The 20,447-nt window shown below is 38.2% G+C and overlaps 1 protein-coding gene across 1 annotated transcript in view; it reads right to left on the bottom strand.

Annotated features, from left to right (window-relative positions):
• The window catches only part of EEA1 (early endosome antigen 1), a 65,670-nt gene that overhangs the window by 6,694 nt on the left and 38,529 nt on the right, over positions 1-20,447 (bottom strand). Inside the window, exons 17-28 of the mRNA XM_081957184.1 lie at positions 16,203-16,358; positions 12,939-13,078; positions 12,042-12,372; positions 11,506-11,607; positions 10,636-10,830; positions 9,821-10,003; positions 7,637-7,822; positions 6,562-6,693; positions 5,374-5,559; positions 4,357-4,595; positions 2,213-2,333; positions 1,806-1,904 (exon numbers count right to left, since the gene is read on the bottom strand). Of these exons, the coding sequence (XP_081813310.1) occupies positions 1,806-1,904; positions 2,213-2,333; positions 4,357-4,595; positions 5,374-5,559; positions 6,562-6,693; positions 7,637-7,822; positions 9,821-10,003; positions 10,636-10,830; positions 11,506-11,607; positions 12,042-12,372; positions 12,939-13,078; positions 16,203-16,358 (2,070 nt within the window). The remainder of the gene's footprint in view (positions 1-1,805; positions 1,905-2,212; positions 2,334-4,356; positions 4,596-5,373; positions 5,560-6,561; positions 6,694-7,636; positions 7,823-9,820; positions 10,004-10,635; positions 10,831-11,505; positions 11,608-12,041; positions 12,373-12,938; positions 13,079-16,202; positions 16,359-20,447) is intronic.

Below are 20,447 nucleotides of genomic sequence, written 5' to 3'. Positions count from 1 at the left end.
TAGAAGTACATGTCTCCTCATTCAGCAACCATAGTCCACTCCAATGACTTGGTAATGAAACAAAACGGTTGCTAAGGAAATGTGTGAGACAGCAAAACAGCTGCTATGAACATCACTGATTTCTACTGTGTCATTCAGATTCATCCTCTGCCTTTTTTTTTTAACCCCCTCGCAAGGTGAAGAGATTGCTTAAACAAACTTCCTCTTCCTAGCCTGCCTTTTTTCAGCAGTGCAGCAATTCCCTAAAATTAAGTGCAAGTGATAGGTCTGTAATCTTAATTAGTCTGTTAGAACCCTCCCACCACTACTGCCTGAAACAGATCAGATCTTAAATCAGTTTTACACCAAGAGTTTTGCTATCAAGCATACAAAATGTAATCATAGATGCACACATTGCTCAGAAAATGATTGTTTATTACCATTTACTACAATTGTATTTGAGAATGATCACTAACCTAATTAGTCAGAAAAAGAGAAGTGGCTTTATTGCATGGGATAAATTTAAAACATTACAGTCAGTATATTCCCGGTTTTCTACTAAAATGTATTTTTTCGTTAGGATGACACTGGACTGCATAAGTTACCGTATTTTTCAGAGTATAAGATGCTCCGACGTAGAAGATGCACTTAGCTTTTGGGGAGGAAAACAAGGGGGGGGGGAATCTACCTCTGCCTCCCAGCAATTTGCCTTTTTGCACAAAACAGCAAACAGTACAGAAGATATACACTGTTTGTGGTGTTACAGACTATACTTGTACAGATGCTGTTAAAATTGATGTGGCTTTCTGGAAGTATACATTATTCTCTGCTATTTAAAAGAAGATACAATAGCACTGGGTCTCTTCAGATCAAGCATTTATTTTAAAAAACTTCTTCATTTTGTTAAGTTGCCTAGAGTAATAATATAGCAGTCTTTTAAAAATATGTCTAATAATTTTAACATTCAATAGGCATTTATAGTTATTGACTTACGGTGCCTCCTTGCAGCAAAACAGCCTGTCTTAGTTTAGCCTGATTAGAAGAAGAAAAAAATCTGACTCTGCCTCCCAGCAATTTGCCTCCTTGTAGCAAACAACAAGTTTCACTTTCAATTTCAGCACCAGCCTCCATTTTCTTTGTTTGCTGCAAGGAGGTAAATTTCTGGGAGGCAGAGGCCAAAGGGTGGGGGCCGGTGGGTGGGCGGGGTTATATTCAGTGTATAAGACGCACCCAAATTTTCACCCTCTTTTAAGGGGGGGGAGGTGCGTCTTAAACTCCGAAAAATACGGTATCTATATACACATATATTGTTGTATATTTCAGTGAACAGACATAGTTTAAAAACAACCAAGTAACAGTATTTAAAGTTTAACCAGACAGTAATAAGAAATACTTTATCTTTCCTATGTAGCATTGGAAGTAGCAAAAGTTTCTGAAAAAATACTTATGCTAATTTTGTTAAAATACATATGAAATATATTTAAAATATTTGTATTTTCATAAAATGTTCCTATTTCTAATATCACAATCATCCATTTCCAGTTATATTACATGCAGTGGATATTAACAAGAGAGAAATATATTACTATTAGGCTAAGCAGGTGCTCTCATCAAATTTAAATGAAAGCAAGTGAAAACTTGGCATTGTTAACAAACCTCTCACATAACTGGGTCCAAAAGAAAATATATACAGTATTTTGAATAAATTTTTCCCATACTATCAAAGAAATAGGATATATGAGATTATTTCTTAATTTAACTTTATTAATACATATCATTTCACTTTATGAAAATAAGCTTCATGATATATCCCCATACATACATACCCTCCTTATTGTTACAGAAAAACCTTTTCCACAAGCCATGCAATTCTGAACTTCATTGTCTTCAGCCCATTTCCTATTTAATGCTTGCGTATGTTTGATCTATGCAAAAATTTAAGAAATAAATATCATGTAAATATTAAATCAAAACTTCAAATTATATGAAAACTATGTAATCAAAATTCAGACTGTTAAAACGAGAATTATTCCCTCTTTCCCCCTGCCACTCCATATACTCAGAGTATTCTATATCCAAGGCCAGTGATTGTTAGACCAGTAGAAGCCAACCCAACCCAACCAGATCATCTTATCTTGATCAGGTATGTTGCTTACTTACTTATCTATGTAATTTGAACAATAATACTAACTTTACATTACCAATTACTATCTTTCAGCATAAAATGAAATACCTGCAGTGACTGGTTCTCTCTCCCCAGCTCCTGCATGGCTGCAGTTGTATCATCAAGTTTTCTTCGTGCATCCATGACTTTGCTTTGAAGCTTTTCAATTTCTCCTTCGCTTTTAAGGCACCTGTGAAGAGGATAGTACATAAGTGAATAATATTTTAAACACTAAAGGAGGGGAACCGTATTCATCAACTGGGAATAATAAGATTAACCTGATAATTATGTCATGAATAAATAAATAGCATTGAATTGTTCTAAGAGCACCGTCCCATTTGTTAATTGTAAATATACAAAAATGGTTGACTGCAGCAAAAAATGCAGAGATGAAATATTTTAACACAGTCCCAGGTATCTATAATTTATTCTCTTTATGATGAAACAAATGCAGAAGTGGAATGCAATAAACAAACAAACCACTCTATATTCTTTCTACTGTGTTTCCCCAAAATTACGACATGTCCTGATAATAAGGTCATGCCATATTTTTCCTGTGGGCAAAAATATACGCCCTTCCCCAATAATAAGCCCCCTGGACAAACCCCCCTCCAGCCAGGCAGAGTGCCACTCACCAACCTAGCGATATCCCGAAGGCGCAAAGCCGCAGGAGCTGGAGGGAGGGGGGCAAAGGCGCTCACATTGCTTGACGCCTTTGGGATACCGCTATGTTGGTGGGTGATGCTGTGCACAACTGGAGCGGAGGGTTGCCGGCAGCTGCTCTCACAAAGCGCTACTCACCGACCCAGTAATATCCCAAAGGCGCTAAGCCGCGTGGCGCTCTACCCGGCTGGAAAGAGAGGTTGCGCAACAAAGCTGCCATGAGGTGACCTGGCTGTTGGAAGACTCTGGTGGGACAGAACGTCTTCCCGCAACCAGCCCACAACGATAGAGCATAGTCCCAGAGCGGCCGCTGCCGGAAGATTCAGCAGCAGATCTCCGGAGTTTGGAAGCTGGTTATGCTTGGCGGCAGCGGGGCCATGGCGGTGGCAGCGGGGCCCTGGCCCGTCCCTGCAGGGAGAGCTGGACATGGTGAGGCTGGGAGACACGTGAACTGGAGGCAGAACAAGTGCTCGCGCAACCTCCCTTTCCAGCCGGGCAGAGCGCCACACGGCTTAGCGCCGTTGGGATATTACTGGGTCGGTGAGTGGCGCTCTGCCGGGCTAGAAAGGGGGTTGCCGGGCGGCTGCACATGAACGTGGTCACCTCATGGCAGCTTTGTTGCGCTGCTGCGCTGCTGCGACAGCGCAACACAGCCGTTTGCCCCTGAGGCTGTGCTTGGCTCTTCGGGATCCCGCTCACAAGAGAGCAGCCACCCGGCAACCCCAAACCAATAAACCCCTCCCCGATAATAAGGCCCAAGCAACATTTGGGGAGGTCAAAAGAAAATAAGACCCTGTCTTATTTTTGGGGAAACACACTATTAATAAGAAATAGCAGCAGCACCCATACATATACCACGTCACAGCATAAAAAATGTCAGCATATTGCCCCCAACACCTGGGTCCTCGTTTTACTTACCTCAGAAGGATGGAAGATTGTGTCAACCTTGAGCCCATCAGGATAGAATTCCTGGCTCTGGGCAGAATTAGCATGCAATACTGCATTCTAACCTCTGCGCCATGACTTTCATTAGTCTAAATATTTTGCAAGTTGAAGTAATAATATAGTATATTAGCAGCCTATCAGTTTAAACTATCAATTTCTGTACTCTCAATCTTGACATTAATAATATCCTTTTATTACCACTATACTATGAAAACTGTTTCAACTTGGCCCCAGTCAAAACACAAAAACAATGCACATTTTGATTAATAACAGAGACCATTAAAATTTTCAAAGAGTATGTTAGTATTTTGCTACCCAAAGTCAAGCAGAATTTTGTAACAAATATAACTACACCAACAGATAAAAGTCATCACGTGCAATATAGAAAGTTTAGAATGTCACGCAATCATCAAGCTGAACCTAAGATTATGAATTTTAGCTGGTATTTAACTATTACTGTTTTGCTTAGCTTAATAGGAATTCATAGGATTTTTTTTAAAGTGGAAAAAATCTGATTTGGCACGAAGTTCAACTTATAATAAAGAATGGAAAGAATGTCTTTCCTAAATTAAAATAAGCCACTTGAAAACATATTTATCAATTACCTTTCCAGCAATATTCTTCTCTCATCCTGATTGTTCTGGACAGTAGCTTCGAGAACTGCAATTTCTCCACGCAGATCATCTATTTGTTTTTCTAGTTCACTAGCCCTTCTTTGGCTGCTTTGCCACTCTTTCTTCACTGTCCCTAGATTTTCATTCAATGCTGTAATCTGCATATTGAGCTTACACTCAGCCTCTTCGTGACTTTTACACTGCTCATCTTTTTTCTTGATCAAAGCTTGCTAAAAGAAGAGAAACATTTCAATATAACATTTCAAACACCTCGAATGACTGCTCAGGTATCATTTTAGGAAGAAAGTAACATTTTTGAAGAAAAGCCTAAAAAATGCATGTTCCTTTCTGTGGAGAAAAATGAATTAGTAGGGCAAATAACTGGCTTGGTACTTCAGTTGCCAATCAGAAGGGATTTTGTCCAACAAAAATATTCACTAGCTGAAGATTAAAAGTTTGATTTTATTGCTTTTCCTCTAACTAACTAACCCGTAACTAACAGTGCCCACAATGTTTCAGAGAGTTTCCAAACTAGAGAGCAGGGATTTTTAAAAGCCAGTACACTGTGGAAAGAATAATTAATCAAGGAAATTACAGGAGAATCTTAATTATTTCTTGGAATTCATTATTGCTTCAATTCATGCACAATTATTCAGAATCACAATGAAATGAACTTTGTAGCAGAAATATTGCTTTAAACAAAGGGCTCCCTAGAAAAGCCTACCAAAATTTATTTTTGAGTCCGTAACACATCAAGGATTTCATATACTTAAATCAAAGTATCTATAAAATAGATAAAGTACTGATTGTACATCAGTACTTTATGTATTCCATAAGCAATTTTGCGTTTTACTCACGGGCTGTAATATAAAAAGTAAAAAGAAAAGGGGATATTGGAATCGCTCCATTTATAATAAAATTATGCATTATGGCTCTGCAAATCATTCCACAAATCACTTTACTCATTATGGAGATACACCTCTGAATTTGCTCCTAAAACATACTGACCAGTTTTGTTTCGATCTCAGCACATTTCTTCTTCAATTCCCCTTCTTTCTTCTTCCACTGATCTTTCATGACTTCCTGGTTTTTCTTCTCTTGCTCCATAGCTATACTAAAATTATCAACCTTTTCCTGTAGTTCTAGTTTCTGTTTAATCAACAGCTGTTTGGCATCTTTTTGATTTGATATCTCCTATTAAAACAAAATAATAATAATAATTCAATTAAACTAATGTATGAATGAGTTATATTATGTTAATGAACAATACTTGAAAATGTAAGGCCTTTCCCTTTGCAGAATTTCTTCTTTGCACTTATTGCAGCTAGATTCCTAGATTGTGAGGCCCTCCTTGAATTTATTCATCTCTCAGTTGGATATTGCAATGCACTATACTCTATACTGCCTTTAAAGTTCAATTAGAAAATCAACTGAAAGCTACCACGTGTCAAATGGTCAGCATTAGATTATGAGACACACTGGCTTCTTATAGTCTTTCAAGGGACTGCTTATCACCAAAAAAACGCCCTAGATGACACAGGACTGAGTTACTGGCAGAAATGCCTTTTCGACGGTGGGCATGCCATTGATTTTCTCCCTGAAACAATGTCATCTTTTGAGATCAAGGCAGTGTGCCTTTTCTGTGGTGGTGTCTACCTTCTGAAATGATGTCTTCCCTCTTTCCCATGGCATATAGTTGGCCCAATCTTGCACACCCCTCGAGAGACGGAGTGAAAACCTAAGAAAACACTTAGGTTTTGTGGTCAATATGATTAAAGTTACAGTTTGGAATAGTGTAATGAACATCATACCTAATTGCCAATTAATTGTTAATATTTACATAGTTGGTGTAATATTTATTTTAGTTGGTGTTATTTTGTCTTAATTATCTTTTTACTGGTTTATTGTGCTATTCACAGTCAATTAGTTTTGAGTAGGGCAGCCTATAAATGCTTTAAATAAAGAAACAAATGAACAACTAAGAAATTTGTAAACTTAGGCAGGAAAGAATTCATCTGAGCTGAAAAAATACTTATCAAAACAGCAGGTTAAAGAAGCTCATTTCAAAGCCAAGTTCACACCTCAGTGCATTTAGGCTGCCTTATAGCACAGTTCTGCAAGAATGTTAATGTGCACTTTCCAAAGCCTTATGAAATATAATCCTGATAAACTTGGAATGTTTATGACTTTACATACCTTCTCAAATTCTTGTTTGCCGAGTCTAATTTCATCCCTTAGTTTCACATTTTCTTCTTCCTGCTTGCAATTTATGTTATAGAGCTCTGAGGTTTTCGATTTTTCATTAAACAAATCTTTTTCTTTTAAGTCCTTCAGAAAAAGTCAACAAGTATATTTAAAATATTCCTTCCTTAATAAATATGCATATTTATTCAAAAAGCTACTACTTTCAATAACAGCATTCAATAAAATCAATGGATAACTGTATTTATATTTCCCACTAATCCCAATGTTATCTCTTATTTTCTTTCTTTTAATGGAGAAATACTATACTTCTTCTTCCAAGAGTTAAATATGATTATTTCATGGACTATGGATAAACCTAGCTATTTATGTTGTATAATTTATTGAATTGAATTTCAAAGATATTATGTGACTATTTGTTGCTTTGAGATTAGAGAAATAAATCTCTTGACTCAAAGAAAGATAATTATACAATTGATACAACTGGCGACTGGAGGCTAAAGAAGCACTGGCTGAATTGATGCTAAGTAGTATGGCTGTATTACTTTTATCCTTCTTGTTTGTTCCATTACTTTCTCTTATTATTATTTTGATATATACTTTATTCATTAAACATGAAACTCAGCCAACTGAACATTCAAAAATGTATTACAAATACCATTGACTGGTGCTAATGGTTGATACGGTTTGCTGCCAGCGTCTTAGGTATCAACCAAGTACCTTTTGAATTTTGATATTATTATTATTATCATCATTATCACTGTTGTTTTGCATGTACATTGAGAGCTTATGCACCACAGACAAATTCCTTGTGTGTTTAATCACACTTGGCCAATAAAGTATTCTATTCTTAATAGCCAAGAAAATCATCTTTCAAGATACAATTAATACTTGAGAACTCTATATTACATGAACATAATACAGTTAGTATTGAAACATGACCAATTACTTCCAAATTCAACAAAGGAATTCAAAGGAATGATAATTTTTCCACTTATATTGCAGATATAGATATGTAAACTATCCTGTTTGTTCTATATATAGTTCAAAGGATTAAAAAATACACTACCTTATCTTTCTGTATTTCCTGTAACAACTTCTCTTGCTCTTTTAGTTGCTTTTCTTTTTTGGATACATCTTGTTCCAGTGCAGATCTTATTGTCTTAAGTTCTTTGATCAATTGATTTTGATTACTAATTTGATTTCTATTAGAAATCAATTCTTCTTCACCCAAAGTTAGCTTCTCTTCTGTAACCTAAATTGAAAGCAAAGAATCACTAACACTCCAGAGCTACTTCATGAGTTACAACTGACAATGTTCTTTTAGATGAAAGATGAATAAAACACCTATATGAATTACATTAAAGGTCTGCTAGCAAAGTATCACAAGAATATCTCACTTCAGCTGACAAAAATGGTCCACAAAAATGCAACTACCAGCAATGGAAGAAAAAAAATGATGTACTAATGGTATTTTTTCTCATTTAATCCCTTGAGACTTTTGAAAACCCGCCCTGCATTCACAGGTTCCTAGACCATCTGCCATCAGTAAAATACAATCAAACTTTTGAAAATGAGGCCAGTTTGATGTAGTAGTTAAGGTGTTGGCCTAGAAACCAGGAGACTGTTAAGTTCTAGTCCCACCTTAGAAATCAAAAACCATCAGGGTGTCTTTGGGTCACTCACTCTTTCTCAGTCCAGGTATTTATAATTCTGATCAGTGAAATTGGGTTACCCAATAAAATATTTATTCTTGTATTAATTCACCATGCACAGCAAACAGCAAGTATACTGTCCCAGCATACTTCTCTCCTACACTAGGCCTTTCCAACTCATGGCTTCATGCAGCCCTGGACAACTAGTAACACAGCCTCACAAAGTCATAAACTTTTTAAATTATTGTGTGATTTATATACATTAACTATATTATGTATTTTATGTGCAGTCTAAGACAATGCCTCTCCATTCAATGAAGCCCAGGTAAGCCAAAATATTAGACACCCATGTCCTAGACAGAAAAAGAGTGATGGGAGAACTGATTCAGGATGAGAGTTTATAACTGAAATAAGGAAAAATATGCCAAGAGATGTGAGGAACAGAAAACTTTATACTCTTTGGCCCAACAATTTAATTTCTACCAGATCCTTATTTTACATAACAAACAATAGTTTAACAAAGGTTTTAAATTACATTTAACTACTAATCAAGACACTTTAAACATAAAGAAGCTACAAATGAATGAACCCTATTGCTACTTGCTGGACTTTTTAATTAGATCCTTTAAGCTTAAATGTATATTATACTCCAAATGCCAAGCTTTCTTCAACAATCATCTTAACTATATTACAACTTTACTAGGAAAGTAATGGAAAAGCATCCATCAGAATTATTATTTGCATCTATCTTCCAGCAGATGGTGCCATTAGCCTATACTGTTAATCCTACTATTCTAAATTTATTATTTTTTACATTACTCCTTCAATTCAATGGGTGCTTCATCACAATATAATCTTGGCTGTGGGTGAGTATACATTTTTGTGTGTTTACCAAAAAAAAAAAAACCTCTTACTATGTCCATGTCAATTAATGCCTCATAAACTATCATTAGCACTCATTTTCACACATAAAAATTAAACACTTCATATAGTCATTCCCATCCTCATTACATTTAATCTGTTTGTTTTAAAGTTATATTCCCCCATGTGCTGCTTTTTCTAGGTAAGCATGACATTAAGTGATCATGGCAAGTTGACCGTGGTGAGTTGGTCACAGCGATTGGCTGAGACAAGTTGTCCAAAGCTAAAATATTTTAACAAGGCCTGAACATTTTGATTACAGAATTTTTTTTAGAAAACTTGGGACAAGGGAAAATAAAATAGAATACATGGAGAATACATAAAATAAAATACATGTAGAGTAGAGTAGAACAGAGCAGAGCAGAGCAGAGTAGAATGGTATAGAATAGAATAGAATAGAATAGAATAGAATAGAATAGAATAGAATAGAATAGAATAGAATACATAACATAGATAGATAAAATAGAATACATAAAATAAAATACATGGAGGAATAGTTACAATTGAATAGAAAAAAAAATGAAGTACGGAGATTTGGGACAAGTACAAGGATTCTTCTTTGAAATATTTTGTTAGCTTCAACTTTTCACTTAAGTCCTAACCAAAAGAATCTTTTAACTTACACGATGCATACACACTGAAAGAAGCATGTGCAGTCTCAAAACATAGTCATATACCTTAAGGTCTTGCCGGATAGCCAAGATTTCAGATTCTTTACCATAAATATCTAGTTGAAGTTTTTCCACGTTTTCTTGAGCTTTTTTATGGAATTTCTGCAATTCTGTTATTTTTTCCTTCTGCCCAGCAAGGACTTGTTCTGATAATGTTATTTGTTGTTGCAATTTATTTTCCAGTTCTGCCTAATACATACATTCATAAGATATATTTCTCTTATACACATGAAGATAATTGAGAAAACAGATAATAAGGTCATATATAAATGCCATTGCATTCAAACATTTGGGAAGCCCTGACTAATTGTATCATCTAATGAATCTATGGGTGAACAAAAGCAGACAGAAACTTTACATGCAAGAAAGCTAAACATGGATTTTGTCTCATTTGTCTGCAAATTAGAATGAACACTTACTATTTATATTCAATTACTGAAGAGGAAAGTCAAAATCTATTTTTTATCATTCCAGTGTGAGATAATAATACAAAGTTGGCCTAAAGAATCCTTAGTTTCCATAATTTATTAGTATTTCATTTAGATTCATATTTGCTACTGAGGAGCAAATTATTTTCCAAGTATAACAACACACTAAACATGTTAACAGATCTCCCTTAGGATATCTTGCTCTGAAGAATTACTCCACATGCCTATAAATGCCTCCACAGATTATGCTGTTGATATGATGCCACAGCCAAAAATTATTATGAAATCATAAGTTATTATTATTATATACATAAAATTATTATGAAGCAACAAAATATCTTGCATCAGACATAGTATAGCATATAATGTTACTGAGAGATTATATGAATTTACCTTTTCTAACAGGGCTGTTTTTAATTCAGCTTGTTGTATCTCATTTTGTTTTTTCTTCTGGTCTAAAGATTCCTTCAATTCCTTTACCTTCATTTGAAGCTGTTGTTCATTTTTATCTTTGTCTTTAAGAATTCCTTGAAGCTGCACGATTTGCACACGTGCCGAATCAAGCTCTGTTGCTAGCTGTTTGGAAATCTAAATATTGAAATGTGGTATTACTTCAACACCATTCTATTATGGCAATTATTATTCTTTGATAGAAAATATCTTTTTTTCTCATGTTACTACTTCATTTTTCATAATAATAAGTACATATTTTTCAAAAATCCAATTATAATGAAACTCCACATATTTCATACACCCTTACAAATAATTTAATCCCACAGCAATAATTCATAATTCATTTGAGGGAAAAAACTGTATATAGAGTTAAGGGAAAATTAATTCTTTCTTTCCACAGAGTTCTGAATATAGCAATGCTACAGGTAGTTCTTTTAATGACCATTTGAAGTGATTCATGAAAAAATATTAAAACCATTTTTCACACTTAAAACGATTGCAGCATCCCCATGGTAAAAATTCAGATGCATGGCAACTGGCTGTCCTGAGATCATGTGATCACCTTTTGCGACCTTCTGACAAGCAGTCAATGAGAAAGTCAGATTCACTTAATAACAGTGTTACTAATTTAACAACTACAATGATTTACTTAACAACTGTGCCAGAAAGGTTGTAAAATGAGGCAAAACTCATTTAACAAATGCCTTACTTAGCAACAGAAATTTTGGGCTCAATTGTGGCCATTGAGTCGAGGACTACCTGTATCTGAATGCTATAGGAGTCATGCTTATGGTCAATAATTAACATTACCCCATCTTGTTTTTCCAGTAAGTTTTTCAGTTCATTCTGTTCTTTAGCTATAGATTCTGACTGTAACTGAAGTTGATGCCTAGCTTCTTGACAAGATTTTTCCTGTATAAAAATCAATATTTAATAAGAATTGTTTGTTAAATTACTAAAATACATTACAAATATTACTAATGAACTCTAATATCCTTTCAAATTAGTTTCAAGAACTCACACCACTGTTGAAACAACATAGATCTAAATACAAATTGTAATCACTATGATTTTAAAAGCAAAATATATGAGAGAATGGAGCAAAAGTTGTTATGTAAAGAACATGATGTTTTACCAAGCAATAACATTTTCTTTTCAAAATAGGCTATGAATGTAGGCATCAAGATTCGCGTATAATAAGTAGAATGGTCAATTAAATATTTGTTCAATACTTTCCATAGTCAATGCCATCACCACTAAGATATTGCTTTGAATTTTCACAGGTAGCCTGCAAACTGTGAAATTGGTTACAAAGAAAATACTTTTATTTAAAATTTAGTACTCACAATTTCTGCTACAGCTGTCTTTCCTCTCTGTTTCTCTTTCTCCAATGCATCCCTTGCTTCTTCCAAAGATTCGTTGCTATTTGACAATTTACCTTTGAGGATTTCAAGTTCTTTTAATAGAGTATCTTTTTCCAGCTTCATTTTCTTCAAATCATCTGTTAATATTTGCAGCTTTCCTTCAAATTCCCTGTGATACTTCAATTTATCTTGATTTAATTTCTCAATTTCCAACTTCAGTTTTTCATTTTCTTCTTCCTGCTTTAATCTTTGTTGGCTTACTTCTTCTAATGTATCACTTTTTTTCTGTAAGTCTAATTGGGCTCTAGATATCCTATATAAATACAATGTATAAAAATGAAATTATTTCAAGTTCAAAATTACATAATTGAGCATTGACTTTTATATAACTTTTCAAATATTCAACAAACTTCCTATACTTTGCTTGGTAAAATTAATTCCACTATTTCAGTAATATTACCGAATACTGAATTTTATCACTGAAGCTGCCCAGAGTCACCCTGTAGGGGAGATGAGTGGCCTAAAAATGTAGTAAAATAAAAATAATAAATTATTATGCACTAACAAAGCAAAAACATTAGATAGATAGATGATAGATAGATAGATAGATAGATAGATAGATAGATAGATAGATGATAGATAGATAGATAGATAGATAGATAATAGATAGATAAGATAAGATAGATGTAGATATATCCAAACATGTATAATTCCACGCAGATTTAAGCAAAATGTATAATTCAAAATAAAAGTTATTAGTTTTAACTCCAACAAGGCAACAGAGTACAAAAGAAAAAATATGCTAGAAAATTAGAAACTCTGACAAGTTTTAAAATGTGGCTACAACTAAAAGTGGCACATTCAAATAATTTAACATACATTTCTCTCTCTTCCTCTAGTTGTTTGCTCAGTTCTGTAGCTTTGAGGTTCAACTCTGTGTACTGTTTTCGTTGCTGCTCTAGTTCTTTGAGAGCCTTTTCTTTTTGTCCAACAACTTCATAAAGATCAGTTTCAAGTTTCTGTAATGATAATTTTTAGAAAGCAAATAATCACAACAAAATGATAATTATATAATGATAACGGACATCTTAACCCTCTTTGGCTTTGCTTATCTTCTCTCAACAAATATGAATATGGACTGTCAAAACATTTCGTTCTGCATGGGTCAAATTGGCCTCAGTAGAGTCTAAAGCAATAGGAATTCTTATTCTATCCTCCTCCAAATTTTCAGAGTGCTATCCTTATATCTAATCATCTCTTCTGGGTAAACATTTAGTTATAGATATGTCAAAAGCAACGCCTGTTGACAATGACTACAAAATATGACCAAACACTCAAATTGCACAGTATTTTTTAAAAAAACCATTTTACATAAAATTATTAAGTTAAAAAAAGTCATTTCACCAATCAATCCTTTGGTTCATGAAGAAAACTACAACAGGTTCACTGAAACTAATTTCTGCAGTTAACTGTAATTATAGAAACATAGCTTTGACTGCTGATACTGCCTACTTATTTATTAATATGCTACAACTTATTTTGTCAAACTTTAATCCTTGGCAAGTTTGATCTTTGAATTTGAAACAAAATCCAAATGGAGAATGTACTTAATGTACAGGATCAAGGGTGAGCACAATTGTCATATGCTTATCTCCTGTAAACTTTTGAAGAACCTCAAAACTGAATGTGCTAGCATCAATCATTTTCCTTTCTTCTGAGACTGATTTCATTAGCAGTAGATAATTCTGTAGACTATTTTTTTTAGCCCCAAACCTAATTTTTTTTATTTTAATTATTGTAGATTACTAATATCCTTTAACATTTTATTTATTTCATTTCTAGTCTAATTTTACAACTTAGCTCTATTATTAGTTTAATTAGTTTAATTCATTGCTTTTTTATTGTTTTTGTCATTACTGGATTGTGCATGCATGCATGCTTGTTTGCATCACACAAATATCATTTAAATGTACAAATTTCAAACAAAGCAATCTTTGCTTTCTTGCACTTCAATTTTTTTGTCAAAGTAGTTGCTGATACTTTTTTGCAATTTCAAATCTCATAATTTAATTGTTTTTCCAATGTTTTAACTTCAATGTCTGTAAAAACTTTTTCCCTGATTGCAAAGTTTCTCTATGAAGTTGATCAATGTGTGATTAAGTATAGAAATCTGTTTTCTAGTTTTCCTCACCCACTAGCAGTTACAGTAGTAATAGTAGTATCAGTTATTACTATGGTTACAAACTACACATATTTTCCCTATCATTAGCACCAGAAATTTTTAAAACTTAAAACTACTAAAGAATAATTTAAACTGCTTTGGTAAAGGGATTAGAAGCAAATATTCTCCCTTGTGGTTCCTGCTGTTTTGAGTTTGATTATCCAGGCAGACAAAAACAAATATAGTCTTTTGTTGATCAGTGGACTGTTAGAAATATAACCTCCACCAATTCTGTTGAAAGAGACTGCCTGATGAACAAGTAATCCTCAGTGTGAAAGGAAGCAAAGAAAATATGGTTGCCAATATTCATTGTTGAATTAACTTTGCTTTGTTTGTTTTAGTATATGTATCTTTATTTCTCAATGACTAAAATACATTATTGTCCTTTTTTCTAGTCTTTATTTTAACAATACTTGTCATTTTTCTTCTCCTATACATTCTCAGGTTTGCCATTTCATCCTATTTCTTCTATTTCTCAAGACATTCTTGCCATTCGGTTGTTTCTACAGTGTGCTTGAAAGTGAGGTAAAAATCTCAACAGAGTTCTGCAAGGTTCATATTGGTAAGGATTTAGATTAGTGATGGCAAACCTTTTAGGCACCAAATGCCCAAACTGTGCATGGGCGCATGCTCAAACTGAAAGGTGCGTGCGAGTGCAAACACGGACATGTGCACCAGGGGTGGGTTCTGGCTGCTGCTGCCGCGAACTGATGCGCACTACGCAGCCCTGCACAGTACTGAAAAAATGCTTCTGCGCATGTGCAAAAGCAAAAAAAAAGAACCCGGACATGTACACATGCGTAGCAGAGACCCAAAGACCAGATGGCCAGCAGGAGGCGGGGCATTCCAACACTGGCATCACGGCAAGTGATTTTTCTTTCATGAGTTTTTGTTTCATCATTTGCAGGGAAACAGAAGCTTAGAAAAGAAACGCTGTGTCAAGCCTGCAGTTATATTCCTTTTAGGATTTTTGGCCTGCCACACTCTCTATTATTTTCCTATGCTGTTTCATTAGTGTACTAATTGGGAGGGGGAATAGAAAGGAGTAGAATTGTGGAATATGTTGTTGTCATTCTTTTCTAGAAGCCCAAGGTCATCTTTTGTCTCCGCACCTCTGCACCTGACTGGAACCAGTTGGGTGGAGATGCCAGCGTGGCCGAAGAAGATTGGACCATGTGATGGATTTATGGATGTGGGGATAAGATCATGAACTTTCAACTGAGTGGAATCCCAGGAAGTTTTCAGATTTGGGATTCCACAGTACGATGCCAACATGTCTGTCTTATTAAATGGGAACTTTAAGGATAGTTCTGCCTTGGACTCTGATTTAATTCTGCATGATATTTGGAACGCTGACACGCTGAGGAGATCTGACCTGGGGCGACAGTGAGCATGCAAGCAGAGAGGGCTATGTGTGACACCTCTGGCATGCCAAAGGTTCGCCATCACAGATTTAGATGATCAGAATTTTTTTCTATGGAGAAAGTTAGGCAGAGAAGCATCCATTTTTATAATTCTAAACATTTGTGTTAGTCATATTCCAAATGAAAAATGAAAAAAGGGCATACAAACAGAAACCAGCAGAGCGTAGCAAAAATTCTCTGTGACTTCTACGATCCAAAGATTGCTGCTATGGACCCAAAAACATAACTGGTGCTTTTGTGTTATAGCAAGGATAAGAAAAACATGAATCTTTACATCTTTCTTTCACACTTTCCACCAGTTAAAAATGATTTGACTTTTCTTGACTGTCCTTAAGATTTTCCTATCTGCTTCTATGTGAAATCAGATACTGTTTGAGCCGCTCATTTCATATTTAATAATGACTATACTTTGCATCAGCTGTTCTATCTTTCTCATTGCCTTTCCATATGGACCCCAGCCACAATTGGAAATATGAACTAAAAGAAATAAATACAAACCTTATGCTGACCTTCCAGCTCTTCTGTTTTTTGCTCTAAATTAAGGTGCTTTTCTTTGTACTCTTTAAGACTGGAGTCCAGCTGTATACAATATTCCTCTTTGTCCTGCAGCTTGGAAGCAACTTGATCCAACTGAGTGCTGACTTTTGTTAATTCCTATTAGCAATAATTTAAAAAAAACATTTTTAGACAATCTAATACAGTGACATCAGTTTAGGTATAAAAGAAACACTTTACATCTGAAAACATCCAGTATATAAAACAAAATTACTATGGCTCGTCACATAGTCAGCCAGAAGTTTAGACTTGATTTGGCATTTTTATTCACTAACTAGCTGTACCTGGCCACGCGTTGCTGTGGCCCAGTCTGGTTAAATGGAAAAGAAAGAAAAGAGAAAGCACAAGTTTCTAATATGTTTAATTTCACGATGCTTGTGGGTATACAATATTTTTTGTTGTTCCATTGTCTGTGCAGATGTAGAGATTGTCTGGTTTGCCGACTCTAGAACATGCAACATATAATTGTCCATGGGAGAAACAATTTTCAATTGCTGGAAAGTCGTTGGACCGGGAACATTTACCAACAGCATGCGAAGAAACATTCCCAGGTGGTTCCCTCCAGGCAGGGTCATGCCATTGCCAGCAGTGGCAAGGTTCGTGAGGGTCTTGCCCACCTGGCGGGCCCTGCCACTCACTGCACCGGCCAAGGCTCCCCCGGCAGAGGCAGCCCCCGCATGGAAGTGAGCCACGGTGGCCCCTGCAAGAGCCACCATGGAGGATGCCCCTGCAGGCCCCAGCTTGGCGTCCTCCAAGCTCCCTGTGATGGGCAGCCTCCGGAACGACGGGCTGGATGGGAGGGAGGCTGGGGGTGTCCCTCATGGGCGTAGAGGGGTGGGGGTGGGCGCTGCCTTGGTCAGGCCTCGGGGCTGCTGGGCCAGGCGAGGCTGGTTGGGGGAGACGGCGCCAGGGCTGTTGGCCTCGTGGAATTGTTGAGCATCTCGGAGGAGGAGCTGCGCTCAGGCTCCCCCGAGTCAGTGGCCCGGGAGAGTGAGACGTCCAGGATCTCGGAGGAGGAGAAGTCTTCAGTGTGCGACTCGTCCAGGTGATTGTAGCTCTCCGCCGCTGAAGCCGCGGTCTCATGGGGCACCCAGCGGCTGCCCCAGCCCCGCTGCACCTCAGGCTGACACCGCCGCTGCCCCGTTGGAGCCACCTTGGAGAGGCCGTAGCTGGCTCGCTGTGAGGGGTGGTGGTGGAGAGCATACACGGCCGGCTGGGCTGAGGAGACGCTCCGCCTCTGCCTCCTCTGGAACTCCGCTGGGCTGGGCGGGGGAAAGCTGGCTTAAGGGCGGGGGGAGGCAGCCAAGGGATGGCGCAGGCACCGCCCCGCTGCAGACAGCAAAGGCCCGGTGGGAGGGAAGGGGAGAGAGGGGAAGGGGAGGCCGAAGGGCTTCGGCTTCCCTTGGTGGAAATGGCCAAAGCTGTTCAGAGGAGGGGCGGAAAGAGTGCGTCCGCAGCCCAGCCACACATATAAAGGGACTGTCGGAACGAAGCTGGAGAGAGGCTGAACTGTTCAGAATATACCGTGTTTCCCCGAAAATAAGCCACGTCCTGCTAATAAACCCAATCGGGTTTTTCAGAGCATGAGCCAAAATAAGCCCCTCCCCCCAAAATAAGCCCCCCCAAAACCGGAGTGGGAAGAGGGGGGGCATGCCCCACGCACCCCACAGCCCTTGCCATACCTACGGGTACAGTTTGCCGGGCAAAAAGAGGGCCCACCGCAAAAAGAGCGGTAGGCTAGCAATACGTTTCAAAAAAACCCTGTTCTGTCCCGATCCCGCGGCAGCAATGCACTTCAAAAAACCCGTTCCCTCCCTTGCAAAGAGCCCAGCGCAAAAGGAGCAGCAGGCGAAGCAAAGTGCTTCGCGCCCCATTCCGTCCCATGAAAAAAAGAGTCCGCTGCAAAAAGAGTTCAGCAATGCGATCCCCCCTCCCCCACCTGATCCCTCTCGCACCCCATTCCCTCCCGAGCAAAAAGAACAACTCCCACCAAGCCCCAATGATAACGGCTGCCTGGCTGCTTCCCTTCCCCAACCTCCCTTTAGGGAGGGGGTAGCAGTGGGGGGGGAAGCGACGCGTATCTTAGTGCTACCAGAGATTGACAGCTCCGCTGTGTTCCTTGCCGTTTCGTCCAGGGAAGCCCCATGTAAAAAAAAAAAAACCCATGAATTCAACTAGCGAGGTTTTTTTTAACAAGGGGCTTCAATGGGCAAAGAACGCAGCGGAGCTGTCAATCTCCGGTAGCTCTAGGACACGCGCCTGGTGGCTCCCCCCCCCTCTACATTGGTAAACGTTGCTACAAATGAGACTCCAAACAAATGATAGAATGGGGGGGGGAACGAAGGCAGAGGACAGAGAATGAAACAGAAAAGGAAGAGAAGGGGGGAGGGAGGGAAGGGAAAGGAAGGCAAAGGACAGAGAATGAAACAGGAAAGGGAGAGAATGGGGGGGGGGAAGAAAGGGGAAGGAAGGGAAAGGACAGAGAAAGAAAGAGCAAAGGAAGTGAATGGGGGGAAGGAGGGCAAAGGGTAGAGAAAGAAACAGGAAAGGAAGAGAAGGGGGGGAGAATGTTTCTTTCTCTGTCCTTTGCCTTCCTTTCCCTTCCTTCCCTCCCCCCTTCTCTTCCTTTTCTGTTTCATTCTCTGTCCTCTGCCTTCGTTCCCCCCCCCCCATTCTATCATTTGTTTGGAGTCTCATTTGTAGCAACGTTTACCAATGTGGGGGGGGGAGCCGCCAGGCGCGTGTCCTAGAGCTACCGGAGATTGACAGCTCCGCTGCGTTCTTTGCCCATTGAACCCCCTTGTTAAAAAAAAACCTCGCTAGTTGAATTCATGGGTTTTTTTTTTACAAGGGACTTCACTGGATGAATGGGCAAGGAACGCAGCGAGGTAAGAGGCGCGCTTCGCTTCTCCGCCCCCCCCCACCCTAAAGGGGCGGCAGGGAAGGGAACCAGGCAGGCTGCCTTTACCATTGGGGCAAGGTGGGCGGTGTTGGGCCTCGAGGCGCGCCTTTTACCTTTCCAGGTCCGTCGCAGTCCTCGCCATTGTGTCCAGGGAAGCCCTGGTAAAAAAAAAAACCTCTCGCGAGTTCAAGAAGTTTGATTGAACTCGGGAGGAGGTGTTTTTTTTTTAACCAGCCGCTTCCCTGAGCACAATGGCGAGGAACGTGACGGAGCTGGAAAGGTAAAAGGCGCGCTTCGCTTCTCCTCCCCCCACCTGCCACCCCTCGCTCAAGGGGCGGCAGGGAAGGGAACTAGGCAGGCTGCCTTTACCATTGGGGCAAGGTGGGCGGTGTTGGGCCACGAGGCGCGCCTCTTACCTTTCCAGGTCCGTCGCAGTCCTCGCCATTGTGTCCAGGGAAGCCCTGGTTAAAAAAAAAAAAACCTCTTGCGAGTTCAAGAAGTTTGATTGAACTCGGGAGGTTTTTTTTTTTTAACCAGCCGCTTCCCTGAGCACAATGGCGAGGAACGCGACGGAGCTGGAAAGGTAAAAGGCGCACTTCACTTCTCGCCTGCCCCAGAAAATAATAAGCCCTCCCCTATAATAAACCCAAGGCCATATTTCGTGGGGCAAAAGAAAATAAACCCCTGTCTTATTTTCGGGGAAACACGGTACTATACTCACAAAATGAACGGTATGGTAAATGACACCGCTCAATTCCAAGGCAATGTCACACTAAATAATTAAATCAAAATGAAAATAAATCGAAATCTATGAAAATTCAATATAACAATGCAATCGGAAACATTGAAATGGAATTGTGAAATATTTAGTATAGCATGTGTTGCTTTTACGTCCAGCAGATGGCGCTGGTTTTCAAAAAAGCATGTTTTTACAAAAAAGCATGTTTTTACAAAAAAGCATGTTTTTACCTGTCACAGGTGTGACATCTATATAATATAAATTATATATGCATGCATGGGTTAACTCAATATAAAAACATGAGCGTATTCGAATGCAACGTTGTGTCAAAATTTCAAAGCAATCGGTGAAGAACTTTCAGAGATTTGAGATTTTGAACAAACAAACATTACATTTTTATTTATATAGATTCAGTCCTCCCAAAGGACCTGTTATAGGCAGGTGTGAATGCATGGTGGTTTTAAAGGCATTGGTGCAGGATGAAAGCTGTTCCAAGTGTAATTTTGTAATTGACTGATGGGGATTTTTTTCAATGCCGATGGTGTTC

The sequence above is a fragment of the Natrix helvetica genome, assembly GCF_964273705.1.
Source record: "Natrix helvetica genome assembly, chromosome: 6".
NCBI lineage: Eukaryota > Metazoa > Chordata > Lepidosauria > Squamata > Natricidae > Natrix > Natrix helvetica.
The sequence above is the reverse complement of the archived record's forward strand: the minus strand, read 5'-3'. Positions and strand labels throughout refer to the sequence as shown.